This window comes from Rhinoraja longicauda, chromosome 5 (genome assembly GCF_053455715.1).
Source record: "Rhinoraja longicauda isolate Sanriku21f chromosome 5, sRhiLon1.1, whole genome shotgun sequence".
In the NCBI taxonomy this organism is placed as follows: Eukaryota; Metazoa; Chordata; class Chondrichthyes; order Rajiformes; family Arhynchobatidae; genus Rhinoraja; species Rhinoraja longicauda.
In genome coordinates this window covers 50,193,505-50,218,530 of record NC_135957.1, presented here as the reverse complement: position 1 = coordinate 50,218,530, position 25,026 = coordinate 50,193,505, and the positions used below count along the sequence as shown (strand labels likewise).

Below are 25,026 nucleotides of genomic sequence, written 5' to 3'. Positions count from 1 at the left end.
CAGTTATGTATACCCGAGGTGCACAGGAATTTCTCTCAAGAAATTCTCTCAGCCTGTACAAATCTTGAGCATTACAGTCTACTATCAAAGAAATTGTGCCGCAAGTATGTTCTAGGTGTGACCCAGTAGGATGTGAAGGTTATATCAATGGAAATACTTAAGCATGGCTTATCCATTTTTGAAAGAATGGGGAAATAGCAGCTATGCGGAAATGGCATAGTTGAAGCTTGGGGCTCATCAGCCCTGATTGTATTAAATTTGGGGCAGACTTGAGGGATTAGATGGCCTACCCTTGCTCCTATTTTCTTGCGTTGTGCTAGGAAATTTCATGTTCAGCCGCAGTGGATCAAGATATGTGCACTGTTTCGTTGAGCAAGCTCCAATTTATAATCTGCAACAGGAATCTGTAAATTCCGTTTCAACACATTTCCTGCACCAAGGAGCTCTGTCACACACATGCCTCCGTTGTGTTACTGTAAACATACGTCAAAGTAGGACAAGGTGTGTCATAGAAGTTAACTCAACCTGGGTTTTTTTTTTGACCTGCACCACACCACATCTATGAAGGAATTTATGCCACGTCGACTAAAAAGTCTGCGAACAAAGAAAAATGAATTTTTCATTCAACATTTATCATGTAGGGTACTGTGCTTTCATTCATGTCAAGCCATCTGGACTTGCCCCTAAGTATTTCAAATTGATATCAGCTTGTAGGATGTTTGATGTAGAAGTTTGCCAACTTGAATCTTTGCCTCTCTTGCAGTGGTCTAATATATCATTTAGGTAGCTAATACCAGGACCGTGACTCATCTCATTACTCTAAAGTTATAAACTATAATTGGAGACAATAGTTGTCTTAGAACTCTTGTCTTGAGAAATGGTCAATGAAGAGTTGTTACTCTACAACCTTGGAACAGATATGGATTATTTTCTCTGGAACACCAGAGGATGTGGGGAGAAGTATATAACATTTAGAGAGGTAATGATATGATGGAGAGTATAAAATATATAACCTTTTTGTTGTTAATTAATTATGTTTATATATCTGTGCGATGCTGCAAGTTAGAATTTCATCCCATTGAGGGACAAATGACAATAGAACTCATGACTTGACTCATTAAAATAAGTCAAAGTTCCAAGTGATGTTTCTACTCCAGTATATAAAAAGACAGGTCACAAACTCAAGGTTTAAAAATACATCTCTGTCTACTGTGCCAGAGAGGAATCACATCTGTTGCTTATCTACTTTCAGGGCTTGTAAATACAGAAGAAATTGAGGCTGATACGAGCCATAGATTCCCATGTGAATAGGACTATAAAAGAAAAAAAATACAAACCTAATTTTCTTCCATATATAAAGAGATCCTTTTTGTGTTCATACAGAATGTTCTGTTACCATTGCAGCTGACAACATGGATGACTGCCAGAGCTTTGACCTTCGTTTAAGAAAAACACCACAAACACACATAATTTATTATGGAAAAAAGCAGTTTTAACTTTTATTAGGATGTACTATGTTAATGGTTTACATCAGTGATATTGTGAGTGGAGTTAAATGCCGCATGATTTTAACCAGATATAGTAATAAACACACAATTATTTGTACCCTGAATAAATTAGTATCACCCTCGACCAGTAACAGACTTGCTCCAAGTAGGGGTTTTTTTAAAACATCGAGCATATCCTTTTCCATCTTTTGTGACAAGTTAGCTAAAATGTTTTGTTTTCTTTCATATTAGCGACAATATTAGTACCACTAAAGTTGCTAAAAGATCCAAGTGCAGCACCAGCCCTGTTCGATATATATCCAGCTATATCGTCCCAACTGGTGAAGCAATGTCAAGATTCTCTCTTGGAAATTAACCATAAAGCAGCTTCTCCCACAAACAGCATTCTACCAGCTATGACAATTTAATGCAATATCCCAGAATCACTTTGTGGCATCCTATTAAGCAGTCCTCATCAATGTTCATTTCATTCCTGTTTTAGAAAGCTGTTGGATTGAGGTGTAAAAAGGTAACAAGTACAGCAGCCTGGTTTCATGTACTATGTTGATTATCAAAGCTCCAAGTGTACGATTTAAAGAATCAGAGCTACTTTTGCAGCCATTTCAACAGCAAAAATTCCCAACACATCAATAAAACAGAGAAAATGAATCCGAACATGATTTAGCATCAAAAAGCAGAACAGTTAGCATCCAGACTTAAACACGTTTAAAGAAAAATCAAATCAAAGCAAGCTCCATAGAGCATCACTATTCCAATTTTACTCAAGGAATTGTTTAAAAGTTAGTGCACAAGTACATAGAATAATATCCCATCAGATAAATACAATAAATGGAATATTAACAAATGCACAATTTGCTTAGGAATGCTGTTTCAGTTAATGACAAAAAAAAAGCAATGAAAGGCTGACCAAATGTCTGGCTTCTGCATGCCAAGTGGATGCCATGCTTCGATTAGTGGAAACAAACTTCCAATTCCAGAGAGCAAAGTGAATGGCCCAAGAACATCACCACTTTGATGTGAGCTATTTGCCAGAAACAGCTTGAACGAGTTCAAGCCATGTTTTACATTACTGGCACTGAATTGCCTTGACCATCATCAACAATTATAACTAATCATGTACATTGTCGCACGAGATTAGAGGAGGTCGGGTAGGTGGCTATAAATAGAGTCCAGGAGTTTCTGGCTGGCATCCTGACTCTTGCCTCCCGCAATCTCGAAGAGCTTGTCCAGTTTGTCCTCGGCATGGGGTATTTCTTCTATCAGTCCAAGCTCCTCCTGGTTCAGAATATGAAGTGTGTCGTCAAAAATAGGCTGCAGATCACAAGGATCTAATCGTACCTGCCGTAAAATTGTATCTTTCTTCTCTGCAGTTGTGAAAGAAAAAAAATATTTTAGTCTGTTTAAATATTTTTAATAGTTCCATACAAATAGATAAATGGGCAAAAGCATTAAATACAGGATATTCCTGGTTTACTTTAGCATTTCCCCCCCATCTCTCCCATTTTCCAAAAAGGATCCACAAGAGTGAATAGAAATCCATAGAATTGTGTTCAATACCTCACCAATAAAAATCATTCCACAAAGCATTGAAGGAATGTCATTTTTGGTGTTCATCAAGTTAGTGGCTTGGCTTTCCTGGTTAGCTGCTCAGTAACCATCAGAATAAGCCTGTCTCTGTTAACATAGCCTCTCCCAAATAGCATGGTATCTGTAGTAGATAAAAGCCCTCAAAACAAAATACCGGGGATATTGTAAACGAAATTGAATTGATTGAAAGATACAGCGTGGAAATAGGCCATTTTGCCAACCGAGGCCACCACGAGGATTACCTGTTGATGCTAGTTCTACGTTATCCCACTATCCCTTGTACAATAGGAGCAATTTATAATCAGTTTACAACCCTGTGTGTCTTTGGGACGTGGGATGAATTGCAGTACCAGAGCTAACCCACACAGTCACAGGGAGAACATGTAAACTCCACAGAGGCAGTATCCAAATATGAGATTGCAACACAAAATGCAAAAGTAAAATAAAAGCATATTAGAAATAGCAAGTGCTCCATTCTCCTTTTTAAAAGATCTCAGTACTTTTAAACAAGATTGGCAGTACAGTTAAAATAAAGGACTAATTTTCAAAAACAATGAGAAAATCCTTTGTTTACCTTTGGAAATGAAGGATCCAGTTCTACTGAGAACTGAAGATGAAGTACTTGAAGTTGAGTCACAGCGAAGGAGAGGTTCTGATTCATCAACAAAAAATACTTTCGTCTTCTCAGCTGAAAATGGTTCAACAGACGTGTTGGGAACAGCTGGATTTGGAGTCAGACCATTTTTACAACTGGGAGCCAGAGCAAGCTTCTCTACCTCCAGCTGGGAACAAAAAAAGGACAAAAATGATTATTGAATGAAATTGCTCAAACCACGTGCAGACAGCAAATCTACAGAGAAAACAGGTACTGCATAATCTTGGCAATCCACATAGCACATGTTTAGAGATACAGAACAGAGTGGAAACAGCGATCCCCACACATTAACACTGCACCCACGAGGGACATTTTTTTTTGAGTGTGGGAGGAAACTACAGATCTTGGAGAAAACCCACGCAGGTCACGGGGAGAACGTACAAACTCTGTACAGATAGCACCCGTAGTCAGGATTGAAACCGGGTTTCCGGCACTGCATTCACTGTAAGGCAGCAACTCTACCACTGCGCCACCGTGACTGCCATTACACAACACATACTAAACAACCGCTCCAAAGGCAGGTTTCAATTTCAGACTGATAGTTAAATTAATACAATTTATCATCCAAAATGTGAAATTTGAAGGGATGTTCATTCTCCATGAAATGACACTACATTTTGCCAATTGTGCTCCAATGAAGCTGAACAAGATAAATGGCACTTTATGCTCAATAAATGGGTAGTTTACAATTGATGTATGGTCAGTTTTAAATATCATGCGTTCCCTCAAGAATCCCCATGCCTGCTATGAAACAGATCTTTTTCGAAATAAACCTAAATGTACATAAATAAACTTTCAGTTAATCAAAGCTAAACAATTGAAAATCAAACTGATCTCTTCACTAAGACCAGAGCAGTATTTTGTCCAACATGGACAAATGGGTATTTTGTACCCATTTATTGATCTAGAGGTGGCACAAATGCAGAAAGGGTGTTTTAAATGGCACCCAATGAGTTTAGTCATTTCAGACATCAACCAAATTCAGTTGAAGGTAGAAACCAAATTCAGTTCTTCTATTTCAACAATAAATAAGAAATGTACAACACAGATCAGTTTATTTGCATAGTAATGAACCTCAAACTAGAGATAAGCTGATAATGATAAATTAGTTAAGCATTTACTTTCTACAGTGGGTATTCTTTGTCAATATTAAGTCGGAATGATTCAACATTAGGCTCATATGTATTTTTTCCCAAAACGCAAAGTTCATTTTGAAAGTTGGCGTTCAAAACATACTTTGTAAATTAAGTCACAAAAGTTCTTATTTTAATATAAAGACATTGCCTGAATATACTTCATCAGATGAATACCAAGTCAAGTATCAAATTATTTCTAATACAGATCTAAGGATGTCATTAAGCTGGACAGGGTGCATAAAGGATTCACAGGAATGTTATTGGGACTCAAGGATTTGATTGGGAACTTTTTTCCTGGGGTGTGGGAGGCTGCTGAGTAGCCTTCTAGATATACAAAATCAAGAGCAATATACATTAATGCCGTCTTTCACAGTCTGAAGAAGGGTCTCGACCGGAAACGTTACCCATTCCTTCTCTCCCGAGATGCTGCCCGACCTGCTGAGTTACTCCAGCACTTTGTGAATAAATACCTTCGATTTGTACCAGCATCTGCAGTTATTTTCTTATACTAAATGTCCAATGAGGTTTTCATAAGAGGGGCACATTAATTAGAAAAATCACGAGTAAAAATTAAAACATGTTCAGCACATCAACATTCCTGAGAAAAGCCAAATTTCCTTAATAGGTATATCCTGTGGCATGAAATATTTATGGAATCAGAGCCAGACCACCAGGTCCATGCCGATCAAGCATGTATCTCTACCAAGCCCAATGACCAGCATTTTATCATAGCCTTCAATGCCATGGCTGTTCAAATGCTTATCGAGACACTTAAAGATTGTCAGAGTACCTACCCCTGTCATCTACTCAGGCAAAATGCTTCAGATTCCAACACACTTTACATGTAAAAGTTCTTCCTCAAACCCCCTTCGCCCGAAGGTTAGATAGCAATATGGGGAGATGCGTACTGCAACTTAGCATTTCATGCCCATAAAAATATTGTCAGCCTCTATCATGCGTCTCACTTTGCCCACAAGCTCAGGCTCATATGTTCCATGGAAAACAAATCAAGTCTCTCCTAATAAATGAAATGTCCCAGGCAACATCCTAATGAATCCCTTGTCCACCTTCTCCAGTGCAATCATGTCATTGCACATCGGAAAATATTGTATTAAACGTTCATTCTAAAAAGCTGGGAACCATTGATTTACTGCTCAAAAGACACATTGTATCGTAGTTATTACAAATATTTCAATCACAAAATAAAGAATTACCTGTGGATCATGACCTGTTAGGCCAGAAAACAAAAATAATGAAATATAAGAGAATATGAGATCCTACTGAATGCTTTCAACTCTTTTAAAATACACCCACTTTTTTTTTAAAGGTATAATCACTAACAGCTATAAATTAAATTGAATCCTGATGTATGTAAAAAGTTAAACTTTTTTCTAATGACAATATATTTTGCAGCAGTTATAATAAGTCCCATCTCCAAGCAAACTTTCTTCCATATAATAAACAACAAATATTAGTGACACAACCTTTTTTTGCAATATCGTTCCACCACACTCGAGGCTACTCTGTCCTCCAACAAATAACCATAGTTTCATTGTGTAATAAAAAGTAACTGCAGTTGCTGGTTTATACCAAAGATAGACACAATGTTGGAGTTACTCAACATTTCAAGCAGTATCTCTGGAAAACATGGATAGGTGACATGACGGGTTGGAACACTTGTTTAGATCAATTGCGGGCGGTGGGGAGAAAACGAGAAGCGAGAAAAATGGACAAAATCAGGGCCAGCAGCAGATGACTTCAAACAAGGAGGATCCCCGATAGGCTGATTGTTAGCTAAAGATTGTGTGAACTCAAGAAGGATGCATTGTTGTGAATTGTGGAGCTGGTTAACAGACTTATAGTGGACGGTGGGGAGGGATAGGGAAGTGTTTATGGAAGTTATCAGAAGAGAATTCAGTGTTACACAGATAGGTTGTAAGTTACCCAAGCAAAATATGTGGTGCTGTTCCTCCAATTTGTGTGTGGCCTCACTCGGGCAATGGAGGCAGCCCAGGGACAGAAAGGTCAATGTGGGAATGGGAAGGGGAGTTAAAGTGATTAGCAACTGGGAGATCCAATAGACCGAGCGCAAGTGTTCAGCAAAATGGTTTCTGAGCCTACACTTTATCTTGTCAATGTCCAGGTGCCATATCAGGAATACTAGATGAGGTTAGAGGTGATGCATGCAAACCTCTCTCACCTGTTGGTGTCCCTAGATGGCGTTGAGGGAAGAGGTACAAGGACAGGTGTTACATCACCTGCAGTTTCAGGGGAAAGTACCTGGGAGGGGGTAGTTTGGGTGGGAAGGGATGAATGAACCAAGTAGGTAAAGAGGGACCACAATCAGTCTGAAAAAGGGCCCGACCCAAAATGTCACCTATCCATGATCTCCAGCGATGCTGCCTAACCTGGCGAGTGACTTCAACATTGTGTCAATTCATGATGCAATTTAAGGGAAAATATGAAAAATGAATGCTGCTGTTCAAATCATCTTAGGTGGTTTCTGTGCAAGGGGCCAATTTTGGATGACAGATAATAGAACGCAGTTATTGCCAGTGTTGCATAAGTAAATGCAGTTATGTCTCATTAGCTAGATAACTGCACATCAATGTTTCATCAAATACACTCGATTCAAAATAGAACAGATTCTTGATTCTGTCTGTAATACGTGCACAACTTGTGTTTGGTACACAATATATTGCCTCTTGAATTAAATTCAAACTACTCCAGCCCGCAGCAGATTGGCATTATTTGCCCTAGCAAGCAAGTAGCTAAATGTCATTTAAATCTGCAAACAGCATGGGATGCAAGGAAAAAACAGAACTTAGTTATTTTTTAAACACCATTTAACTGGAAGTACTGTATCTGTAACTGAAACCTAACTGGAAGTCGCCAATGTCTCCAGCAAACTGACAAAATTGTTTAATCTAATCTGGCTAATCTGATTTCAGATTAGCCAGATTAGATTAAACGACTTTTAAACAAGCAGTCAGGCAAAAAAAGCAAATTAAAAATGACCAAACAGGAGACCATATTTCTTTAAAGAGTAAATACCACCAGTTTTAGTTTTTCCCCACAAGGAAACATTTTCTCCACATTCACCCCATTCGGGGCAGCAGAGTGCCACAGTGGTAGAGACGCTACCTTACAGCACCAGAGACCTAGGGTCAATCCTGACTATGGGTGCTGTCCCATTACCACATGGGTTTCCTTCTACATTCCAAAGTGTGCAGGCTTGAAGGTTGATTGGCTTCTGTAAATTGTCTCTAGTGTGTAGTATGCGAAAGTTGGATAATATAGATGTATGGATAATTATTGTTTGGCACGGACTCAGTGGGCCAAAGGTCCCATTTCTAAAAACTGTATGTTTCTCAACTAAACTAAGGGTCTGTGTTCTAATCAAGTAATTTGCTGGAGTAACTCAGGGTTACTCGGGTAACTGAGTAACTCGGGCAACATCGCTGGAAAACATCATAAGGTGATGTTTGGTGTCAGGACCCTTCTTCAGACAAAATAAGGGGGTGGGGGAAAAAGAGCTGAGAGAAGGTTATGGTAGGCAGATGGATAGATAAAGGCTAGTGATGAAAAGACAGAAGGTGCAACACAAATGGATTGAAGAGTTGCAAATTGCGAAGGAGAGAAATAGATACAATTGCAGGTGGGACTCAGGGGAGAGACGGGAGAAAAGAAGGGAGGGGATTACCTAAAATTGGAAAATTCAATGCTCATATTGCTGGGTTATAAACTACCTATGCAGAATGAGGTGTAGTTCCTCCACTTTGAATGTGGCCTCACTCTAGCAGTGGATGGGCCCGGGACAGAAAGGTCAGAATGCGAATGAGAGAAGAATCAAAATGGGTAACAACCAGCAGATCCAGTGGCCCTTGGCAGATGGATTGTAAGTGTTCAGAGAAACGTTCGCCGAGTCTACGTATGGTCTCACCAAAGTATGGGAGGAACCATCAGGTATAGTGGACACAGTAGATGAGGTGCATGTGAACCTCTGTCTTATGTGGAAGGACTACTGGGGTCCTTAGATGGAGATATAATCTCCATCAAATATAATATAAATATAATATAAGGTGTTATATCTCCTTCTCTTGCTGGGAAAATACCTGCAGAGGGGGATGGTACGAGTGAAAAGGGATGAGCGAGTCAAGGAGTTGCGGAGGGAGCACGAGGTGGAAAAGGGTGGGGATGGGAAGCTGTGATTGGTGGTCGGATCATGTTGGAGGTGACGGAAATGTCAAAGGGTGATAATAGACAATAGGTGCAGGAGTAGGCCATTCAGCCCTTCGAGCCAGCACCACCATTCAATGCGATCATGGCTGATCACTCTCAATCAGTACCCCGTTCCTGCCTTCTCCCCATACCCCCTCACTCCGCTATCCTTAAGAGCTCTATCCAGCTCTCTCTTGAAAGCATCCAACGAACTGGCCTCCACTGCCTTCTGAGGCAGAGAATTCCACACCTTCACCACTCTCTGACTGAAAAAGTTCTTCCTCATCTCCGTTCTAAATGGCCTACCCCTTATTCTTAAACTGTGGCCCCTTGTTCTGGACTCCCCCAACATTGGGAACATGTTTCCTGCCTCTAATGTGTCCAATCCCCTAATTATCTTATATGTTTCAATAAGATCCCCCCTCATCCTTCTAAATTCCAGTGTATACAAGCCCAATCGCTCCAGCCTTTCAACATACGACAGTCCCGCCATTCCGGGAATTAACCTAGTGAACCTATGCTGCACGCCCTCCATAGCAAGAATATCCTTCCTCAAATTTGGAGACCAAAACTGCACACAGTACTCCAGGTGCGGTCTCACCAGGGCCCGGTGATGTGTTGGACATGGATGGGCTGGTGGGCAAACAGTGAGAACCAGGGGAACTCTTGTCCTTTTTCAATCTGGGAAGAGGGGGAGCAAGAGCAGAACTATGTGGCACAGCTGAGACGTGGGTGAGGGATCCATCTATGACAGTAAGGGGGAGGAAACCACTGTTACTAAGGAAAGACTATATCTCGGATGTCCTTTAACTAAAAGCCTCATCTTGGGAACAGATGAGGCTTAATGGAGAAATTAAGGGTGGGGGAAAAATGGTCCTCGCAAATTAATCTTTAAACTTGGTTCTCATGAAGTGGATATTATTTTTCATAATTATCCTGAACCAAAAAAATGAGCCAACATAATTCAAAACTGCATGTTTATGAACAGTCTCTGGAAAAGAATGACTCACAATGGACAACGATACTGTTTAATGAGGTGATATAATACTTTCAGAATACACCCTAGAACACATTATCACTTCTTCACAAGATTATGGCAAAGACTAATGAGGAGAAAATGTTCTTGCAGGGTGTGGCAAATCTTTACAATTCTCTATCCCAGAGGGCTCCACTGACTGTCATTGAAATAATGCAGTACAGCGACTAATAGATTTCCACACATTTAAGGAATCAAGAGGTAGGGTGATAATGTAGGAAGTTGAGGCAGAAGCCGAACTTGAACAGGCTCAAAAAGGATTTACTTGCAGTACAAACATGCACACAAAAGATTCTACAAACAGAAAATGCACCAATAAGATTGAGTCTAAGAGAAGCTGAGACAAATCTGAGTTGGAAGGGGTGGCCAAATATTGGCCGGAGTCAAAATGGTGAATATCCACATCATATGTGGACCATTCCATTACAGCCTAGCAATAATTTATCTGCCTAAATTCTGACAACTGGCAGTCAGAGAACATGTGAAGTCCCAAGGAGGATAACAATTGCAAAAAGGTAATATTTTAAGATTTTCTCATTGACACATATGCCATAACAGAAAATTATACTCAAGAAATGCTGAAAGATTTTAGGAGGAAGCAGTGTTCCAATCTGCACTGACATCATAATTTGACACTTCGCCTACCCCTGCATTGCTGTACTACAATGGAGATGAAACAATGGTCCAACATCTCAGTTAAATCCACAATTTAAACTCTGGAGTAAATGTCGAGTTCGCAGTCAGTTGGATGACAATAATCAGAGACGGCACAGAGTTGCGGAAAAAGGAGATCTCCACATACAGAATTAGTTTTTCTACCAACATGTGCTGTCCAGCTAGTATTACTTCCAAGAGCAGCAAGAGTCCAGAGTAATTCTAGCAGCAAAGCAGAAATAAGTGGGTTTAAAATTACATTTATAAAAGGTACATTTGATCTTTTAATTTCTGGTAAATTCAAAAAGACAGTTTCCAAATAAAAATGTAAATGTATACTTACAGGGGATAACTTCTTGGTAGAAATACCAGCTGGAAATGAGTGATTGGGTAAATACAAGATAATTTCTTATAATATTTCCTTTACCCTTTTTGCGACCAGCAAAAATAGATTGAGGCCAATGACAGGGTTAGAGCACAAGGCCAGACATGAATTAGTCTAAACACAAGGCTTCTGTTTACAGTACAAATTAACATGGTTTTGGCATCAGCAGGAAATTGAAAGCAGCACATTTACGCAACTGCTTAAAACCATTTAAATTGGATAATCAACTTCAGAGGCTCTGGAAATGCCATCCTCAACGCTGAATTTTATGGATGAAAGTTTTCACGCACAATACCGTATCATGAAAGCTTAAGCAAATTGGCTCCACTGAAAAATTATATTTCTTATACTGCCACAGGCCACTACATTATGAATTTATCCTTCAGCTAAAATCTTTAGCCAATGTCTTGTTTCTTCCAGCTTATATATAAAGCGTGTCCGATACCAGTAAGTTTATCTGTATATCAGCTCTAAGGAGCCAAGTTAAAACAGTCCATAATGCACAACTTCCTTTATATTATATCCTTAATGGAGTAAAAACATCAAGGCTAATGACACTGACCGGTATAAATGGCACAAATAAAACTGTGGCCTCTGGCAAGGGGAGAAAGATCCACAGTTAATGCAGAAATCCAAGATATGTTTTGCTTATGATGCACTACCTTGCCCACACACAACGGGATTCCTTTTGCTTTACCATCAAAATACAGAAAATGAGGCAGTTCCACTACTTGCTCATAAACAGATTAACCACCCCAAAGCAAAGAGAAGTATCTAGTTTCAGTTGTGCGTGTCCTTTTAACACCAGGATAAAGCCAACTTGCTTGGCACTGAAAACTCACTCAGGTATTTATCAATTGTATTTTTAGAGAGCAAAAAATTTCACTTGTTTAAAAAATCCAGTCTTTTTTCAGTCGAGACTATCTCTTTCAATATCTGATCTCTTTCAATAAACTTTCAGCTGCTCTCTCAGTATACTTCTCAATAGCTGTTCAGATAAATGGAGCTTTTTCCCTGCTCACTTAGATACCATATGCCCAGCCTCATTCACGTTTCACAATTTACTGCATATAAGCTAGGGGAAAAAAATCACACTAGCAGAAAGACTACTAATTGATAGAAGATTCTGCTATTAGATGTCTGCTACATCAAATTACAAGATAATAGGATGCTTAAGTTAAAAGCAACAAGGACGTACAGGAAAAGACCAAAATGTCAAAGATGAGAATCTATCAATTTAAAATTAGCACAGTAGTGAGTAGGCTAGAAGAGACGTTCCTATGCACAGACATCGAAAGTATGAAAATGTTTAAGGCACTGAAGAGACTAGATATTGCAAATTCTACAAGAATAAATATTTGAAGCCAAGGAAGACAATAAGTTGAATTATATGACAAAACTTGCAAACGAAATAGCCATCATTCAACTGGAGTGAAGCCATAGATCTGGTATCTGTTAACAAATGCCTCAAGCAAAAACAGCTACTTCAATAAAACCAAACCATCAATTCACTAAACTCTGCCAGAAATCCCTTTACTATGTGTAAATGATAGAAAAGTCCCCCCACTATTTTATTTAAAAAAATGTTCCATAAACAGTGATCTTCAATTGAGAGGTTCCCCAAACAGTGGCAGAGCAGTAGAGTTGCCACCATACAGTGCCAGGTGCCCAGGTTCAATCCCGACTATGGGTGCTGGCTGAGTTTGCATGTTCTCCCTCTGACTGCATGGGTCTTCTCCAGCTGCTCTAGTTTCATTCCACATTCCAAAAACATGTAGGTCTGTAGATTTATTCGCTTCTGTAAATTGTCTCTAGTGTGTGTGATGGGACTAGCGTACAGATGATCGCTGGTCAACTTGGATTCGGTGGGCAGAGGGGGCTGTTCCCATGCTGCACCTCAAAACTCAACTAGTGTTGAGTTTCTGTGTAATGATATGCCAAGTCAGTTTCAGCACTGTTGCAGGATATCTCCATTTCAACTTCAGCAGCCAGCCATCAACACAGTACAAGTGCTGGAGAAGCAGCACTTCTCCAGATATTCAGGAATAAAGCTACTTTATTAGCACATGTTGGAATGTCAGGTTTTGAGAGTGCTCAGTGGGGCTCAAACAGAGCACACAGAGGCTCATTCTTTAAGCATGGAAGACTCGGTCAGTCCACTTTGACGGAACCGACTATGGTGCGAAACTTAGGTCCCCAATCTACCTGCTCCAGTAGGTTGGAAGTAGACAATCTTTGGCTCTCCCTCCACATTTGAAATTTCCCCGAAATGCAGCACTAACCTGCAAATCACGAGATTTGTGGCACGGATCATCAATAGAAAATAAAATTGATTCCTGGGTTCCAAAACCCAAGAATGATTTTAAACTTGACCTCAAAAATGCAAACCAAACACATGTACAAGGACAGAATTAATTAGGATTTGAGACTGAGGCAAGAGGCTGAGCCCGCACCTACATAAGAATTCCCCCTCAGTGGAGGGGGGGGGGGGGAGGGGGAGAAGGAGGGCTAAGCTAAGAGCTACGGTTGAGGTAAACGCGAGGTAAGTGGAGGGAAAAAAATAGTGTAGCGGAATAATTCTTCCACACCTCTTCCATTTGGTTACTCATTTGCCAAAAGGCTGTGATCCCCATGGCATCAGGGAGGAGAGTGACAAATCCTCACAGAAAGTCAACTGAAAGTGTTGAAATGTCATTAAAATAAGATATGGGGAATGCTAAGTCCCAAGTACAAGCAATGTGTTGTTTACAGGCTGCAGGATGCCATGCAGCAGCTTGACAGAGAGTGCAGATTGAGCATTCAACCTTCAAATAAATGATTTCAGGAGAATCATGGTCAGTAAAAGTAAACAAGCGCTGACAAGAATGTCTAATTTCGAACCCGAGGGGTTGGAAAAACAGTGGCCATTGCTGTTGATGCTGTTATTTGGGGAATTTTAAGCTTGTAGAAAAAAAAATTAAGCATGAACAAAAATCCCACTGAACTGAGCTGTTGAATTTCCTTCTGGGAAATAGGTAGATTATTGTACTTCTCCAGGTTAATTCGTTTTAAACTGTGCAGTTCCAGTTTATTCTTAGTGTTCTGAAAAAGCATTCATGGACACTTCTGTCTCATTTCCATAATTACGAGTTAGCTACCAGAAGCAAACTACTATCTCCAAATACTCTGCATGCCCACTGTTGACCAATGCGTCTTCTTTCATCAAGGCTATATTTAATGCTCAAGTCATTCCATTCCAGAAAATGACAGAACACAGAAGGATCAATTAACTGGATTGGTCACACAAATAATTTGAAAAAGACAAAATGCTGGAGTAACTCAGTGTTATGTAGCATCTCCGAAGAACATGGACAGGTGAAAGTGAAGGAAAAAACAAGTGTGTGTACAGATGGGGCACAGGGGAGGCAAACAGAAGAGGATGGGAGAAGAAAGGGAAGCTTGAGGTTAGTTACCAAAACTTGGAGAATTGAACATTCATACCATTGGGTTCTAAGATACCCAGGCAACAAGGTGTCATTACTCCGGTTCTCTGGCAATGGGGATGGACCAGAAGGATCAGTAGGGAATGGGAAGACAAGTAAAAAATAGTCAGCCATCAGGTCTGAAAGGTCTCTACCCGAAACGTCACCTATCCCTTTTCTCCAGAGATGCTGCTTGACCCGCTGAGTTACTCCAGGTTTTTGCGTCTGTCTTCAGGAAATACAGTTGGCCTTTGTGGACCGAGCACGTGTTCATTGAATTGGTCACCAAGTCTATGCTTAGTCTCACCAATATATCTTAAAAAACTATGACTCGCCAGGCTTTGTCCTGCTGCCCTCCTCTCTTCCAACATTCCACCCCCCTCCCTTCACAGTCAGTTTGAAGAGATCAGACCCGAAACTTCACCCGTCCATGTTCTCCAGATATGCTGCCTGACTCGGAGTTATTCCAGCATTTTATGTCTTTCATTGGGGCCCACTGTGTCTGTGTACACACAGATACTGGGTTTACAAAGGCCCTATTTCTCAACACTAAACTAAAATAATTTCCCCTTCCTCCATTTCCTCAATGCAGTGATGCATGCTCTTGCTGATGTACACATAAGCACCAGCAGCACCCATTCCAGTACATCTAGTATTCTTAAAAGCAGGTTAACAATTACATATTGAATCAAAAACATCAGTCATGCTAGATATTCACACCCAATATTATCCAGGGACTCTTACTGGAAAATTTAACAAGAGAAACACCCAAGGGTACTGGAACTACCTCAGCACCAGAGATCACATCAATATATTTTCCTATGTTATGAAAAACAAAAATTGCATCATGGAAACTGTACATCCATCCCAACCCATGACACTAGTGTTTACCTACTATACCAACAAATAGCTATAAGCATATTTATTCACCATACACCCGTATCTATTCAAGTCTCTTTCCTTGTATTCTGTTATCTAACCTTTTGTGCACGGAGACTGGAAATCTTTGGCACACCCTACCAACCCTTGAACAGGTAGAAATGGTAGATGTTTTTATCTGTAGCGTCTTGTATAATTTTGCTTGTATTTTTTTTTTATGGTATTGAATTAATATGTGATTGATTACATTCAGCCACACATGGAAACAAAATTTGGTGCAATTGGTCAAATCAGACAAGCTTACAATAAATTAACTCATTCATGACGCAAATAACATATCATTTACGGTTGAAGAAAACAATTTGCAAGGTCCCAGTATGTTCCAACAAGGGTTCTTAGGCAGGCATACGAAGTTTAATAATGCTTTTGATTACGGGCGTTCCAAATTAGGGCTATTTGCTAACTATTCCAGTTTTAGGTTTAATTTGCAATTCTTCTCAGAATAAAACAACATACAACCACTCACATGATCTGGACAACATCCAGGTTTGGGGCGACATCTGGCAGGTATTTTTTAAAGAGATAAAAGGATCACGGGGAGAAAGCTAGCACAGGGAGTTGGTTTTGATAGTAAGCCTTAATTACAGCGGCTTCCATCTTCCATGTCCCCACTCCCTCATCTTTACCTTGGTTGTCCATCCCCATACCAGGATGGTCTTAAAGCCCTCAGTTTCTTCCTCAACCACAGAACCAGCCAATTCCCATCAACTAATACTCTCCTCCGCCTAGCAGAGCTGGTCCTTACCCTCAACAACTCCTTCGACTCCTCCCACTTCCTCCAAATCCAAAGCGTAGCTATGGGCACTCGCATGGGCCCCAGCTATGCGTGCCTCTTTGTAGGGTACATCGAACAATCCTCACCTAACACCTGTTTGCCATCCACCAAGAGCAAGGTGGCTCAGGCTAGGGCTGAAGAAAATATTCCAGATCCACTGGAACTCAAGCTTTTTAAATTGACTAAAATTACCCATTAGCCCAACACAAGTACAAAAAGATGAATCAGTAATGTTTTAACAATTGTTAACTAGAAGTGCTGAGTGAATAAATCATGTTAACATTCTTCAGAGCATGGCAGCATTATACGAGCCCATCTCATCAATCGATTACTCAGCATATCAAGAAACTGATGAGCGCACTGAATAAAGGAGATTGAGTCCCACAAAACCCACCTGAAATTCATAATGCATGCTCCAGAAGTACAGACACCTCTGAACACGATGTTCCAATAGAGCCAAATGACCAGTTAAGTCAAGTCATGTTCACAAAAACAAGAAAAGAAACCTATCCAAACAAATCCAGCTATCAGTCTGAAGAGTCTTAACCCGAAACTTCAACCATTCCTTCTCTCCAGAGATGATGTCTGTCCCGCTCCGGTACTCCGGTATTTTGTGTCTACCTACCCAGCTAAATATCACGTAATTCATCAATTCTCAATCAGCAAACAAGGATACGAGGCAAAGGAGGTGCAGAAAAAGACATGTATTAAGAGTTCTGTTCTTCTGCGACAGTGGTGACAAATAGCAATGGTGGCACTCATCTAGAAATAATCAGAAATTCCTAGGTCGTGGCACATCAGGAAAAGCAAATCACATCCAAACACTAGTTCATTAATTCATTCTAAATCTACAGTGACTTGGCCAAACTGATCTCCCGGTGGCCGAGCACTTCAACTCCCCCTCCCATTCCCAGTCTGACCTTTCTGTCATGGGCCTCCTCCAGTGCCATAGTGAGGCCCACTGGAAATTGGAGGAACAGCACCTCATAGCCCAGCCCAGTGGTATGAACATCGACTTCTCAAACTTTAGATAGTTCCTCTGTCCCTCTCTTCCCCTCCCCCTTCCCAGATCTCTCTCTATCTTCCTGTCTCCACCTATATCCTTCCTTTGTCCCGCCCCCCCTGACATCAGTCTGAAGAAGGGTCTCGACCTGAAACATCACCCATTCCTTCTCTCCTGAGATGCTGCCTGACCTGCTGAGTTACTCCAGCATTTTGTGAATAAATTCCTTCGATTTGTACCAGCATCTGCAGTTATTTTCTTATACAGTCTTGACATCAAGACATCTTTTGGCCAAATATGGGATCAAGGAAACTAAGTACAACAGAAATCTACAGCCAAGAAAAAGAACCCTTTCCACGGACTGAAACCAGATCTTACATAAAGGACAGCGACAGAGGAAAGTTAATCGTCTTAATCCCTGGGCTAACCTTTTTCATTTTCAATTGCTTCATTAATAACATTCCTTCAATCATTGTTGATGAACAGAATTAAACATTGTACAATTGAAAATTCCAAGGAAAATAATCCATTTTTGACTGCAGCAAGACCAAGACAACATTCAGACCTGTACTGGTGAGCACTGCAAATTACATCCCAACCTGGCGTAGCAAGCTCACCACAGGAGCCTGTGCAGCAGAGAACAGACGCACTGCAGAGGCCCAGAGGAAACGCACCGTGCGCAACGTGTGGGCGTGCCTTCCGGGTGGGGTTTGCCAGGCCCTTCCGGACCCACAGTCACCAATCCTCCAACTGAAAGTGAAGTCATGGTCATCTTTGAACCCGAAGGACGAACAACAACATCCCAACATGTGTGCGCTCCACAAGTTACACTGATGTTCAACAGTGGTACCAGTGCTGAACCTTGCATGAAAACCCTGGGAGTCACCAGTGACCAAAAGCCTCGCTGGATGTGGCATTTTAGATATGTAGCTACAGGAACAGGTCAACAGCCGGGTACCCTGACACGAGTGACTCACCTCTTGACTACAAGCACAATCCTGGAGAGGCGCAGATTAGCCTCACGTGCTTTGATCAGTGCAGCTCCAATAATACTAAAGCGGCTTAGAGGAAAACTCCAGCCGCACCTAATCCACCACCCAAAACTGCCACGACCTCTGAAAACCTGTCACCTGTGACTGTAGTTTGTGGTATCTGCAAATTGCCAAGATTTAAGGCAGCAGCTCAAGGGCAATTAGGGATGAACAACAGATACTGTGGAGACAGTGATGCAATATCCTGGAAATTAAGTATACTCACACAAATACAATTGCAAGCACACCCACACAAATGCAATTGAAACGAGTAATGCAGTTTCAACACCAAACAAGATGAACAAAATTCTGGAGTACAAATCAGAAATTAAAAAAATGTAACTTCAAATAGGGTGGCACAGTGAAGCAGCAGTAGAATTGCTGTCTTACAGCGCCAGAGACCCGGGTTCAATCCTGGCTATGGGTGCTGTCTGCGTGGAGTTTGTACTCCCTGTGACTTGCGTGGATTTTCTCCGAGATCTTCGGTTTCCTCCCACACTCCAAAGACATACAGGTTTGTAGGTTAACTGGATCGGTATAAATGTAAAAATTGTTCCTGGTGTAGGATAGTGTTAACGTGTGGGGATCGCTGGTTGGTGCAGACTTGGTGGGCCAAAAGGCCTGTTTCCGCGCTATACCTCTAAACTAAATACTGAGATTTCGTGGAAGTTAGAATGAAGATAGAAATTTCCAAATTGTGGATAACACCAAGACTAAATATGCAAAGTCACAGCTCATGGCTACTGATGCAAAGTCACAGCTCATGGCTACAGGAATGGACTTGCACAAGCCACGCTGCCTATCCGTTTCTTCAACATTAATTTTCATGCCACTCCTATAAATAAACAAGTGACTCATAACGATCTAAAAAAATGTGTGCACCTGTTGCTACCTAGTGCTTGGAAACAGAGTAGGTTTGTTAAAAGATACGGTCGCTGTAAAGATGAAATGGACTTCTGTTGGCATCAAAATACTAGCAGTTCAGAAGGATAAAAAAGTTGCACATGCTGAGTTGTTAAACTCGAGTTTACATTAAGAGCATGACGAAAAGTGAATCAATTCTGCATGACTTTGTGCAAAATTGTCAATTTGATTCAACATTCTAACAATATTCAGAAATTAAGGTTCAACAGTTTTAGAAATGGTATATATCATGTGCTCCAGGTAATATTTAACCTGTTAAGTGCAGAATTGGTACATTGGTGGCAGCGGGAGCCTCGCGATCGACCCGCGATCAGTGACCGATGAGGTTGGGGGGGGGGGGGGGGGGGGAGACGAGACAATGGGGTCCCGGCGTGGGGGGACCGCTGTGAAGAACAATGGAGGACCCGGCGTGGGGGGGACCACTGTGAGGGATGTGGGTGAACAAAGGGGGACCCGATGTGGGGGAGGGCACTCTAATTTAGAATCCTCTGCCCAGGGAATAAGCCTGCGTTTGTTCGTTTGTTTGTTCCGCTTAAGGCGCTGTGCACACGGCAGCCAGCCAAACAACCGTCGCTTGTCTTTTTTCTTTATTTTCTCACTTTTAATTTCAAGTTTTCGTGTACCTTGTTGTGTGTTGTGACTGTTGGCAGACCAATTTCCCTCTGGGGATTAAAGTTTTATAATTTCGTATCGTTATCAAGTGTGTAGGGGTAGTGGGAAAATGCTGCGTTGCATGCTATCCAGGCATGAGTACATCAACTGGAGCAAGAGAGAAAATAGACAGTGCAGTAGTATTACAGATATAGAGAATGTGCAGGACTGAAACAAGATACAGTCTGATACCAGCAGGAAGAACTTGTTCGTGAATCTTGCGGTGTGTGCTTTCTAGCTTTTGTAACTTCTACTCAGCAGAAGAGGGAAAAAGAATGACCAGGGTTTGTGGTCCTTAATTATGCCCACTACTTCTCTGAGACTTCATGATGTCTAGATGAAGGTGATAGAGGGGAGGTGTGTTGGAAGGAACCAGATGCTGGCTTAAACCAAAGATACACAAAATGGGCAACGTAGCAAAACAGGCAGCATCTCTTGAGAGTTACTGCAGCATTTTTGTGTCTATCTTCGTGATAGTGGGGAGGCTGATGGTGTGAAGGACTTGAATGATGAACTGTTAGTGAATAATGACATTGAATGTTATGAGTAGGTGATTAGACTCATTGGACAAAAATAGCAAGTGCTAGAAATACTCAGTACATCAGACCAGATCTGCTGCAAGAGGAAATGTCAGCTAAAATGTAGTCAAAAGCAGCATGTGAAACTACAGTGAGGATGGGGATATCTCCAATTAGGTAAAACCTAGGTCACCATGGGGATACGCTGTAAACACAGTTATTTGGCCAAGGAGATTTTGTATTGGAGCAAGGTTATTTGGTCAAAGATAGACACAAAAAGCTGTTGTGACTCAGTGGGTCAGGCTGCATTTCTGGAGAAAATGAATAGGCGACTTTTCTATGACGTGATCTATCCTCCCCCCCCCCCCACCCGAGATGCTGCCTGGCTGGCTGAGTTACTCGAGCTTTATATCCATCTTCAGTTTAAACCAGCACCTGCAGTTCCTTCCTACACAAGGTTATTTGGTCAATGAGTGAATGGGAGCCGTTGGAGAAAAAATATACACAAAAGAATCTAGACAAACAAATCCAGCCAACAGAATGTGTGAGTTGCAGTAATGCAGAGCAGGGGAACAAGACCAAGAGCTCAAGCTGGGCATATCTTGCACTCCCAGAGGAAATAAAAACATACCGAGCTAATATTACAGTTGGATGACTGATATGCCTGGCCTGCTGCTATTTGCAACATTGCATTTTTGTTTTAGATTTCCACCAGATGCGTTAAACAAAATGCCCGATTGTCACTGCCCGATGTCCATGTATTATTTGCCATTGACAGGGTGACAGCGACATTTCTCATGCCTAGGGTCACAATTAAACATGTTCCCGTTGAAGTACTTAAATCTGCACTAAGAAACTTCTTTGGCTGATGAATCCTTAGAACGATCTATGCAAGAGGCCGACGAGGGTCAGTCACAGTAAATTCATGGCACAGCTCAAGAATATTTGTATATCAAGGTTAGGAGTTACTGCTGGCCGAGGTAATACCTTACTTATTGAAAGGCGAAGCAGATGTGGATGGCCAAATGGTCTCTGCTTACATTGCTTAATAATTAAATACACAAATTGATATTGTTTTCCAAGCAATTATTCCTCACAGAAACATTTCAACATTTTAAAAAGACCGCGTCCTTTGCATTAGTCATCTGAAATGGTCAGCGAGTTCAGGCTTTATTGCAAGATTGCATCAATCATTCTTGCGATCATTTACAGATATTAATTATTGTTTTGTTAACTATAGGGACATATAAAGGAAGGCAAGGGGTGAGGATAATTACCAGGAAGATCGTGCCTCAAAACTCCCGACCACTAATACTCCTAGTTTGGATACAAAATTTTGACCTCGGAAAAGAAAACTAGCCATAGGTTGCTTCTCAGACCATAATAAAATGGATTACCATGCGCATGAACCAATATTTTTGCAGCATAATTAGAACCAAAGGGAGTTGTATATGGTTTAGAATGAGTACCAATATTGTTCAAACTATTTTAGATCCCCACATTCCTACGCTATAAATTGACTTAAAATATTAAAGACAACTACCACCAGTTCTTTTGAACTACATTTTCTGCAACTGCTGAATCATCAGAAAAAGTCCTTTGGCTCAGAAAATGGAAGCCAAATTGGAAGCCCATTTCCCTTTGCCAGTAATGAGAATGAACATGAAGACTGTTGGTCATAAACATCGAGGGTGCTAGCTTTCAATGAGAGTGATAATCTTTCACACTACAGAACGCTTCAACTTTCTCATAACGATTCAATTCCACATTTTATGCATATCGTTTGCCAGAAATACTGATTTTGTCGGCAATAGGCACCGCAAAACACATGGCTTGGAGTACCAAGCCATTTGATTTCACTAGCCTTTTATGATTCAAAATCAAATTCAAACTGAAACATGCATTTCTACACAGAACAGTCACATAATCCAATAAAACAAACAGCCCCAATACTGATTTGAAAGATCTGTTTTTTCACATCAAAAAGGTAACAAACACATATTGATTATTTTGATCTTTTGTCTGGAAGTGATGAAATAAATAATTTAAACGGCAACATCAAAGCGGCTGTGCAGAGAACACTAAACCCATTGTGAATGTTGTTTTACGTTATTGAAACTAGGCAGAGGATGGATGGTGACCACACAATTAAAATGGCACTAGAAAAAGTCCAAATTAATGGTGCCATTTCATGTCGATACACTGTAAAAGGTTATGAATATTTCATTACATACAATGACCTCAAAATGCTTGGCTTTGAAGAGCGATCAATGCATGATGCAGCACAGGACTGAATCTATGAGTATCAATAAGGAATAATACATGTTCCTTTTAGGTAGAAATAAAAGAGTTTCCAGTAAATGCTGGTGGAAGTCCAGAACAGAAAACCTTTACGAGAATGGATTGAATGAAGGATTTTAGCGATGTGGACAGGCTGAAGAACCTGGTGTGTTCCCCTCAAATTAATGGAGGCCGGCCGAGAGATGATATGACTGGGGTGCAGAAGATCAAAGGAGGTACAGGGCAAAAGGGAGGTTAGTAACACTGGATACTGTTTGAAGATTATGGATCATAAAATAAAAATAATGAACAAGCAACAGGACTAGGTAAGGATGGGAATAATAAAATACAAGGATTTCCCCCTCTCCCCTTAAAAAAAAAGAACAGCATATTTACATTTTTTTTTAGTCTGTAAGGATGGCAAAAAAAAATTTTTTTTTTAAATCAGGAATTCTGAATCACAGTTGAGGAAAAGCAATTTGTAGGGCTCCTGGAAAAGAGCAAATAAATGGGACTGAATGGATTGCTCTAGAAGGATTTAAAATGAGTTAAATTGCAGCTTGAGGCCATGGTGATTTCTCTCTCTATCAACCCATTTCCCAAATCATCCATCAATACTACTAAAAAATTATATTTGTGAAACTCCACTTAAAATACACAATGGATGGGAATCACAGAAAGAGGTCTGACTGGAGAGCAAGCAGGGGTACAGAAAAAGCAGCTGCCAGTCCCCGATGTTTGGCTCAGGGGTGGGTGGGAGAAAAGGCGCATGCAGCACTGGATCAACCAATTAATTCACCTCCATCTATCCACCAATCTGCGAGACACTCGTTTGTATTCACGGTTTGTCCATATGTTGGGATTTGGATCCCAGAGAGGATCTGAACTTAAAACTTATTTATACTTTTTATTTTGACAATTTGCTGTTCTATGGAAGTGGGATTAGTGCGGGTGATCTACCTGGTGGGTTAAATGGCCTCATGCTGTGTCATAACACTTCATATTCTTTGCAGGCATTGTCCCATTCACAATTATAGCAAGTCGTACATGAAATTTCATCTTGCTTTTTTTCCTCATGCTCCCAAACTACCCTTGATTTTCACTTGGTCAAGCACAATACACATCAAGTTGTTCTGAATGGGTGCATACCTGGGAGGTGTCCTCCATTAGACCCCTGATGTTTTCCACCACATCATTTCGCTTATAGCGGCGAAGGGCACTAATGAGCTTTGCCAGGTTGGCTTCAGGATCTCGAATGGTCCAGTGCTGCAAGGCTGCGTACGCTCGTTCATGATCTGCCGAATACCCATTGGAGAAAGCTGCTACTTCCCGTTCAGCAGCATTGGCAAGAAACTGATATATGTCCTTCCACTGGCTCCCAATCTGAGCTGCCACAAGTTTCAGAATGTCAACACCTAATGAAAAGAAAAATAAACGAGTTAATAACAGCTGCTAATATTAAAGTAGCATTGCCTGTATTCGATGACATTTGGTGATATGCAACTACGCTTAAATCTCAGGAAAAAGTAAAATAATTGCAAACCACCTACAAATACCATTTAATCAAGAAAAACCTGCAGGTTACGACCAAAGCAAACAGAAATATCACACCAAGATATTATTTTGATCAAAACAGACCAATAAGTATGTCTAATATTCCAACTTCTCTGCATGTGAACCAAGCCAAATTATTAAGCATTAATACATTGGGAGTACTGTGAGCAAGTCTGGTTATTCAATTATTTAATCAGCCAAGGGATTAACTCATTGTTCTCCATATCATTTTCCCAATGGCATGTGTACTATTACAACCAAAAGAAAACAGTTACCTGTTGCTACCATCTACATTCATCATGAAAAGTGGAACTGGTTAAGTCAGCCAAAATGTATTTCAGCCCTTCAGGCACAGAGATCAACAAAGTCCAGTCAATAAAATGGTTACATGCAACTCATCTTCCATTTCAAAGGAAGCCTTGTAATTCCAATTAGATATACAAGTACATGACGTCGAAACCAGCAATAATGTCAAAGCACATTTTCCTCAGTTATATAATGGAAATTTCCCAACAACTGGGTAAAAGGACATGACAAGAAAAATATTTTGGCAAATTATCCCACATGCAGATTCCAAAATACAAAAACGACAAATCTACATTCCTAACAGGGCTTTTGTCCAAATTACATGCTGCCTTGAGATCAAGGCATCAAACAACAGTACAATGTTCTCATTGTGCAAATGTTATCATTTACGATCAAAACCTT

The 25,026-nt window shown here is 40.6% G+C and overlaps 1 protein-coding gene across 1 annotated transcript in view; it reads right to left on the bottom strand.

Moving 5' to 3' along the window:
* Nucleotides 1-1,481: 1,481 nt before the first annotated feature.
* tnfrsf21 (tumor necrosis factor receptor superfamily, member 21) overlaps nucleotides 1,482-25,026 on the bottom strand; it is a 41,535-nt gene continuing 17,990 nt past the window's right edge. Inside the window, exons 4-6 of the mRNA XM_078399505.1 lie at nucleotides 23,914-24,179; nucleotides 3,670-3,877; nucleotides 1,482-2,872 (exon numbers count right to left, since the gene is read on the bottom strand). Coding sequence (XP_078255631.1) covers nucleotides 2,643-2,872; nucleotides 3,670-3,877; nucleotides 23,914-24,179 — 704 coding nt within the window. The 3' untranslated portion in view covers nucleotides 1,482-2,642. The remainder of the gene's footprint in view (nucleotides 2,873-3,669; nucleotides 3,878-23,913; nucleotides 24,180-25,026) is intronic.